At 38.7% G+C, this 9,101-nt stretch overlaps 1 protein-coding gene across 1 annotated transcript; it reads left to right on the top strand.

Moving 5' to 3' along the window:
* The first annotated feature begins 251 nt into the window (after positions 1-251).
* On the top strand, positions 252-7,627 carry PTGS2 (prostaglandin-endoperoxide synthase 2). The gene is made up of 10 exons (XM_047705633.1): positions 252-496; positions 1,545-1,661; positions 1,779-1,922; positions 2,814-2,957; positions 3,374-3,555; positions 4,175-4,258; positions 4,365-4,611; positions 4,902-5,188; positions 5,576-5,723; positions 5,873-7,627. Exons 1-10 carry the CDS (start codon positions 445-447, stop codon positions 6,280-6,282), a joined length of 1,815 nt encoding a protein of 604 aa, XP_047561589.1. The 5' UTR covers positions 252-444; the 3' UTR covers positions 6,283-7,627.
* Positions 7,628-9,101: the final 1,474 nt, after the last annotated feature.

Genomic DNA, 9,101 nt, shown 5'->3' with positions numbered 1-9,101 from the left:
GAGGAGAACCAGATCGCAGCGGGGCAGGGGTAAGGGGGTGGGGGAGGCGACTTCGCTTTGCACCCGCCTTGGGGAAGCCGAGGGCAGCTTCCCAGGTTTCCGATTTTCTCATTTGCGTGGGTAAAAAATCCAGCCTTCACCCGGTCTTACGCAATTATTTAAATAGGGGGAGGGGGGAGAGGTGTGTGGGGGGGTAGAGTTTTAAAGAGGCGGAAAGAAACAGTCATGCCGTCACGTGGGCTTATTTTTTACGCATAAAAGGAAGGTTCTCTCCGTTAGCTTCCAGTTGTCAAACAACTTGCAGCGAGTTTCAGGATTTCGCTGGTGACTTCGCACAGCGCCTGCTCCAGCTCTGCAGCCCGGAGCCCAAGTACGGCAACGCCTCCGCCCGCCCGCGCTCCGCCCGCCGCCGCCGCCGCCGCCGCCGCCGCCGCCGCCGCCGCGATGCTTGCTCGCGCCCTGCTCCTCTGCGCCGCCCTGGCGCTCTGCCGTGCAGGTGGGTACCTGGCGCCCCGCAGCGGGGACTCCTCGGTTCGGTAGTTGCCGCTAAGGTTCCGCTGAGCTCCCGGATCCTCCGGGTACTTTGAACAGTCCGGGAAAGGAGACGATGTTTGACTGGGTAGAGTTTGGACCATTAGAGTTCAAAAGAACTGGGCGTACAGACACCCCAGATTTGCCACCAGCTCTGATCATCCCCAGCCGGTTACCTAAGCGGTGTGCGCTACTTTCTCATCTGCTAAATAGGGACAGTGATACTAATTTGCAGATTGTCGTTCTGATAAGACAGGATCGATCAGTAATATATGTCCAATGTTTGTGTGGGGTTCCTACTATTCGGGAATGGCTCTATTTAGTGCTTTCACGACTCAGGAAAGCCCAGGTGTTTTTTGTTGTTGTTGTTTGCTTGTTTGTTTTTGTTTTTGTTTTAAGATAAGCAAAATATTTTAATAAGCTGTTTTTACCCCGAAATTTCCCCTGAATTTGATTAATGTACTAGATATGTCCACTTTAGTTACAAAAATGCTACTACTTTGAGCTCTTCAAAAATGCTGATTAGAACATCTAAAAAGCTTCTAAAGAAAAAACTTAGCAAGATCACTTCCCTGGTTGAATATTGTTACCCTTATTTAGAATACAAAGTTGGTATTTCCTTTATACATTATTCGGTGCCACAGGTTAAAATTGTTTTCCCATGATTACCTGTATATTTCTTGAATTTATTTACGTAAAGTTGACCCATACAACGTAAAACAATTAAATGTCTATATCAAGATGAAGAAAGTAAAGAATAGGGGTACCTGGGTGGCTCAGTGGGTTAAAGCCTCTGTCTTCGGCTCAGGTCATGATCTCAGGGTCGTGGGATCGAGCCTCGCATGGGGCTCTCTGCTCAGCGGGGAGCCTGCTTCCTCCTCCCTCTCTCTCTCTCTCTCTGCCTGACTCTCTGCCTACTTGTGATCTTGGTCTGTCAAATAAATAAAATAAAATTATTTTAAAAAAAAAGAAAGTAAAGAATAACTTACTTACTGTCCTTACTTTTATTGTAGCGAATCCTTGCTGTTCCAACCCATGTCAAAACCAAGGTGTGTGTATGAGCATAGGATTTGACCAGTACATGTGTGACTGCTCTCGAACAGGATTCTATGGTGAAAACTGTTCAACACGTAAGTGTGCCCTCGGGTGCCCTTATTTGGACTGGGGATACGTGCAATTATCACTTTACACTCTAGTTAGTCTTAAAATGGGTCCTGCTAATCTTTCTCCCCCCTCCCTTTTTGCAGCTGAATTTCTGACAAGAGTAAAATTATTCCTGAAACCCACTCCGAATACAGTGCACTACATACTCACTCACTTCAAGGGAGTCTGGAACATTGTCAATAACATTCCCTTCCTGCAAAATGTAATTATGAGATACGTGTTGACATGTAAGTACAAGTCTCTAAGGTTTTCAGTTTCCTCAAAGAAAAATGTTCTTTATAAAACTTGATTATTGAGCCTAATCCCAAAATCTCTTTTCAACCTTGTCAAAATAACTTTATTTTTATTTTTTTTAAGATTTTATTTATTTTGTCAGAGAGAGAGGGAGAGCGAGCGAGCACAGGCAGACAGAATGGCAGGCAGAGGCAGAGGGAGAAGCAGGCTCCCCGCCGAGCAAGGAGCCCGATGTGGGACTCGATCCCAGGACGCTGGGATCATGACCTGAGCCGAAGGAAGCGGCTTAACCAACTGAACCACCCAGGCGTCCCTCAAAATAACTTTCAATAGACCTTTTTAGTTTGCCTTCCATCTTAATGGCTCAAAATACATCTCAGTCCCATTCAGTTTGGAAAGTTCTGTCTCACAATCAAAATTCTACTTAAATCTTGTACACCTCTTATAAATTCACTGCTCTGCCAATCCATGAAGGAAGTGTGGTCCAGTTTATTCAATGTCATGGACCACAGGATTGCACCTAGTAAAATCTGGTTAATCTGGATTTGGGTCAGCAAGAAAATTATTACTAAAGCATGTGTCTTGCCCAAACATTCCTTCATAGGCCTCTTAAGTGGTAGGTGGATGATTATTTGAAAAATCAAGATGGCTAGGTCATGTTTTATGTAAAAGTGTATATACGTCATTAAAGATACATTTTAATGGATCATTTTTCCTGATTTTTTTTAAGTACAAGTGGCAGTAAGACTTCAGTGTAACTGTTCTACAGTGGGTTATCTTTGTTGGAATTAAAGTCAGTCTTTCCTGCCACTTTGTACTTTTTACAGTAAAAAGGAACATTGATGTGGGCACAAATAAAACACATTTTTTTCCTTAAATTTCAGCCAGGTCACATTTGATTGAGAGTCCACCAACTTACAATGTGGACTATGGCTATAAAAGCTGGGAAGCCTTTTCTAATCTCTCCTACTATACCAGAGCTCTTCCCCCTGTGGCGGATGACTGTCCAACACCCATGGGTGTGAAAGGTAAGTGTCGAGAGGCAGTCAGAGATGTATTCATTGTAGTAGGGATTGGATTGTTAACTTAGAAAATTCAGCCCTGAACTATCATTTATTTGTTAATAAAAGCATATTGTTTGCTCTTTTAAGGATATCTTGGAGATTTTTTTTTGAAAAGTGTATTTCTGTCAAACTATTCATGAAAGTGAATGGACATTTTGGTTTAATGTCTTTACTGTTTTCAAGTTGTTTCATTAAAACCAAATTAATACTAGTTAAACAAAATAGGTAAAATTAATTCAGTAAGAATGTGTTTCCCCATATCTTAGAACTTCGATTTATGTTGTAATTCTTTTCTCCTGTAGGTGAGGAATGCCCCTTAGGAAATAGATGCTTCCTTGGATTTGTTAATGAATTCTTATCTTAGCTTTCTCATTTTTTAGGCAAGAAAGAGCTTCCTGATTCTCAAGAGATTGTGGAAAAATTTCTTCTAAGAAGAAAGTTCATTCCTGATCCCCAGGGCACAAATATGATGTTTGCATTCTTTGCCCAGCACTTCACCCATCAATTTTTCAAGACAGATCATAAGCGAGGGCCAGGTTTCACCAAAGGACTGGGCCATGGGGTAAGACAGAGTTAAAGCGAAATTATAGCAAAAATAACTGAGTGCTGTGTGTGTGTATTTTTGCTACACCAAATTTACCCTCTTCTTAAATGCTCTGTCTATAAAAACCTTAATGGAATTTCCATTTTTGATTCACTGGTTTAGTAAAAAATACACATGCACACACACATGCACATAGGCATAATATTTGTAATTTGGCTCTTAAACATTTTTAGTTTAAAATAGTAGCACTGCAAAAAGTGGTGTCTTAAAACATATTTGTACTCTGATTATGATGCTTTAAATATTATGAGATTTTTGCAGCATTCTTATCCCTTGGAGTTCAGTGACAGTTTGAATTTGCCAGTAAGAATTTTAGATCAGTAATATATTTTCTGATGCTTATTAAAAGAAATACCATATAGCTATAGTGAAGCATATTACCTACTTAAAACTCCATATGAGATACTAAATACCTTTCAACACAAGAGACCTAGGTTTGTGGTATCATTGGATAAACAAATTTAGTATTTTTTGGCTTTGAGAAAAGTGTTTTATCAAATTATTTAGTGATAAATTATATTATAGACACTTTACAAACTTCAGCAGCAACAAATTAAAATTTTTCCATCTCTTCTAGGTGGACTTAAACCATGTTTATGGGGAAACTTTGGATAGACAACATAAACTGCGCCTCTTCAAGGACGGAAAAATGAAATATCAGGTTTGTTCTGTTTGAATCTCAAGAATTAGTTATGACTCATGACTTAGCTGTATTTAGAAACTTCTGCTGATTAAAATGTAACATTTTTGTTACCATTGTTCTTTAGGTAATCGATGGAGAGGTGTATCCTCCCACGGTCAAAGATACTCAGGTGGAGATGATCTACCCACCCCATGTTCCTGAACACCTGCGGTTTGCTGTGGGCCAGGAAGTCTTTGGGCTGGTGCCTGGTCTGATGATGTATGCCACGATCTGGCTGCGGGAGCATAACAGAGTGTGTGATGTGCTCAAACAGGAGCATCCAGAGTGGGATGATGAGCGTCTGTTCCAGACGAGCAGGCTCATATTGATAGGTAAGCAAGAGGAGAAAATAATTTAAATGCAACTCTCCTCCACAGAGAAAACGAACTTGCTACCTTTGATATGTTTTAACTAATTCTGGGAGAACGTGGTGAATGTAAAATCACTTGCTCCCTATTAATTCAATCCTTGAGCAGGATTGGTAATATAACCTTTTGTGTTGACCGTTTAAGGGACAAAATAGAAGTGAGGGATTAACGGACTCACCCAATTGCATGTCAGTTGCCTGAAAGTTGGTCATCCGAGAATGAATGCTCTAAATGTCTTTATTTTGTGTAAATAGGAGAAACCATTAAGATTGTGATTGAAGACTATGTGCAGCACTTGAGTGGCTATCACTTCAAGCTGAAGTTTGACCCAGAGCTGCTTTTCAACCAACAATTCCAGTACCAAAACCGCATTGCTGCTGAGTTTAACACGCTCTACCACTGGCACCCCCTTCTGCCCGACACCTTGCAAATAGATGACCAAGAGTACAATTTCCAACAGTTTGTCTACAACAACTCGATACTGCTGGAACATGGGCTTACCCAGTTTGTGGAATCCTTCAGCAGGCAAATTGCTGGCAGGGTAAGCCTGGTTACTGAAAAACAAAACCAAGGACTACTCAGTCACTATAATTTCCACCATCAAAATGATTTTTCTTAAACTTACTGAAGAGTAATATTTTGCTAGTCATTTCTCTTGAAAATAGAAGTCTAACATTTTTTTTGAAAAGTCTAAACATGAAAAACAAAATCTAAACTGGTAGTCTGTGGCTATGAAATAGCGATAGGTAGTCATGGCTTAAAAATATCTAACCTGTAGATTATAGAGCTAAATCTTTCTAACTTGGATAGTTTAGGTCTCGGCTGGGAACGTCAATTCTGTGTACTCCACCCAGGGAATGAGTGCTTTTAAAGGAGAAATCATCATCAAGATGCCTAAAAATGGTGTTCTACGATTTATTTTCCACAGGTTGCTGGTGGTAGGAATGTTCCAGCTGCAGTACAACAAGTAGCAAAGGCCTCAATTGACCAGAGCAGACAGATGAAGTACCAGTCTCTGAATGAGTACCGCAAACGCTTTCGGCTGAAGCCCTACGCGTCTTTCGAAGAACTTACAGGTGAGAGAGAGTTTTTTTGAAGACTCAAGGGTCAAATGGAAACAACAGAGAAGTTGAAAGGGAATTGAGTCAAGGGTTAAAACTTTTTTTTTTTTTTTTTGGTAAAGCTTTTTACATTGGTTGTATATCTGTCTTTGTCACCTTCACAGGAGAGAAGGAAATGGCTGCGGGGTTAGAGGCCCTTTATGGAGATATTGATGCCATGGAGCTGTATCCAGCCCTCCTGGTAGAAAAGCCTCGTCCAGATGCCATCTTTGGTGAGACCATGGTAGAAATGGGAGCACCATTCTCCTTGAAAGGACTTATGGGTAATCCCATCTGTTCGCCTGACTACTGGAAGCCTAGTACTTTCGGTGGAGAAGTAGGCTTTAAAATCATCAACACTGCCTCCATTCAGTCTCTCATCTGCAATAACGTGAAGGGCTGTCCTTTTACTGCATTCAGTGTTCAAGACCCCCAGCTCACCAAAACAGTCACCATTAATGCAAGCTCTTCACACTCCGGACTAGATGACATCAATCCCACAGTCCTGCTAAAAGAACGGTCCACCGAACTGTAGAAGCCTGTTAATCATATTTATTTATTTATTTGGACGACTTCTTTTAACTTAATTATTTAATATTTATGTTAAACTCCTTATGTTCCTTAACATCTTCTGTTAAGGAGAAAGGGGTCATACTCGTGAAATTTTCATGTCACTACTTTAAAGATGTCTTCAGGTTAAAGGGGAAAACAGTTGTCATTGTTTTGTAAGTGAGTTTGACATCCTTTTACTTGAATTTCAGTTTATATTATTTATAATAAGAACAAAAGCAAAGGTGTTCGGACATTTAAACTCTGTTCCAAGATGGCAAAATGCTGCAAGTGTTTTTCCGCACTGTCGGGATTTCTAGTGTATCTTCCAGGAAGCATTAGAAGCAATTACCTGCACACTGTTTCTTTTCTTCTGTTAGCCACTGTGCTGGGAGAAACTCTCTTCTGATGAGTTTACTTTTTTGTTTTCTTGGTTTTAAAGATCTGAGTACATCTTTCTTTGTTTGGACTCTGTACTTTCTTACCTGAACTTGCAGAAGTTTTCAGAAAACCTCAACTCAGGACTAGTAATTTAGCTCCTCTTAAGAGGAATGAAAAAAAAAAAAAAAAAAACACACCCCGCCCTTAAAGGCCTCTACACAGAGGCATTTTACATGAACGGCAGAGAACTTTATCATTTCAAACTCTGATTGTAGCAGAAGAAGCCTACAATGAGACTAATGCCTGACAAAGAACTGTAGGGGGTTGTTGATAGAAGAAAGTTGTATTTCTGTTCTAATGAATGTCCTTTTCTATTTAAAAGCAAAACCAAACAAATCCTGAATAGTTTCTGGGAAGATAATGTTTCTTTTCCACATCTCATTGTCAGCTGACATTTGCTGGTACTGTATACTACTTAATTTATTGAGTATTATTTATGTTTTGTTAGGACATTATTATAAACTAGGTTTAAGCTGCAATCATTGATTTTTTTTTTTCTTTTGCATTGTGTGAGAATCATTGAGATTAACTCTGAATTAATATGTAAACTATAAGATAAATTAATATGTAAACTATAAGATAAATTATTAAGATTTTTGAATAAATTTTCAGGAACCCAACTCTGGTATATTGAAATACGGAAAGTTGGAATTAATATTTAGAAGATTTGTCTATATACCAGCCCACAGAGACCTCTGTGTCTCATTAGTCTGGATATACTATAAGACCGACCTCTTACACATTTTTGAAGGACCTATGGATCCTTCATTAATTCATTCAGCTATAACTTATTGAGGGGACATATGCAGGGCACTATGGGTTTTAATATTTTTTTGGTTTTAATATTTTTAAATCAAGCACTGATTACAGATAACATCAGTATTTGTAAATAAGTGAAAAAACATGTCTTTTAGGTAGAAGAAGAAAATGAAATTTCATTAAAGGAAATAACTCAGGGGAATTTTTAAGATTTTATGTTTAAAAAGTTTATAGTTAAAGAAATAGTCAATATTAGAAGAGATTATATAAAAACTTTTGACTTCACTGATTAAAAAAAAAAAACTTATGTTAACATCATCCTGCTGACTGAACCTGGGAATTTGGAATATAATATGAATGGTTTGGTGCCTCAGACAAATGTGTATTTAAATTAACGTATGTAAGTGTCGAAACAAATGCCTGTTTATTTTTATACTATTTAAGAATGGAAAAAATCTCTTCTAAAATAAATTTTGACTGTTTCCATATATCTTTGTCCTATGACGTATGATTTCTCTAAAGCACTATACGTATACCCTTGTCTTCTATTCTATCTGTTCTGGACCTGACGCCATGAATGAAATAGTTCTCCCTCAGTCATAGAGAGGTTTCTTAGAGGAAGAAGCTGTCCTTTGTTCACTGCAACACTCTATTGGAAAATGTGTGCTTTGTGCTATAGGAGATAGCAACAAACTTGTTTTCATTGGCTAATCTGGAAGAAAGAAAAAAAAACAAGCATACAGAAGGCAAAGAATAAGATAAATGGCTAAGGAAGTACAAAATTATAAGTTCAAAGAACTGGGGAAACCATTGGTACCTGGCTCAAGGGCTTCCATTGTACTCCTAATGCTGATATTTTGGTAATAGCACTATCTACCAGGACCACCTGTTTAACATCCTGTGGCTTTTCTCTTCCTTGGCTTTCATTCCTGTAATGGCTTCTTCCGTATTTCCTACTATATACATACCTTGATCTTATCAGTTGCTATACTATTACCAAAATCTTGATTTCAAGCATCTTCTTGACTTACCTTCTAATTCACCTATCTTAGTACTCACATTTAAACATGTAACTCTCGTTTCATTGAGCCTACTGATTCATTGACCTCTTTACTTTTCATTACCCCATTTATCTCATTTCCTTACAATCATGCCTTCATTCCTTGTCTACTCTCCCTCCATTATACTTAACTGGCACAAATTTGTTTCAGCCATCCTCCTAATCTCTTTGACGTCTTAGTAGCATTCAGCACAAATGTTTATAGTTTTCTTTACCGAAAGATTTTTTTTTTTTTTTTTTTTTTTGGTTCTTGGTTTGAAACTCTCCTGGTGTTTGCCTTCATGTAGTGCTATTACTCAGATTTTTTTAAAAAAATCTCTTCATCCTCCATTGTGTCTATAAATTGAAGTGTCTTCATCCCCCTCTTTATCTCCCCTCTTCCAGGTGAATCCCATCCAAGTTCATAAATTGAAACATTATCACTCCCAAACTTACTTCACCAGAACAATCTCATTGACAACTTACCCACTCAAATGCATAAACTTAAATGGCTTATTTTACCAACTTTGCCCATTTCACACCACATAACCGAAATAATAATCATC

The sequence above is a fragment of the Lutra lutra genome, chromosome 15 (genome assembly GCF_902655055.1).
Source record: "Lutra lutra chromosome 15, mLutLut1.2, whole genome shotgun sequence".
Lineage (NCBI taxonomy): Eukaryota > Metazoa > Chordata > Mammalia > Carnivora > Mustelidae > Lutra > Lutra lutra.
This window is presented reverse-complemented; position numbering and strand designations above follow the sequence as displayed.

Coding starts and splice junctions, on each gene's coding strand:
- PTGS2 (XM_047705633.1), top strand. CDS start 445: ATGCTTGCTCGCGCCCTGCTCCTCTGCGCCGCCCTGGCGCTCTGCCGT. Junction 2,958..3,373: donor AACACCCATGGGTGTGAAAG/GTAAGTGTCGAG, acceptor CTCATTTTTTAG/GCAAGAAAGAGCTTCCTGAT. Junction 5,724..5,872: donor GTCTTTCGAAGAACTTACAG/GTGAGAGAGAGT, acceptor TCACCTTCACAG/GAGAGAAGGAAATGGCTGCG.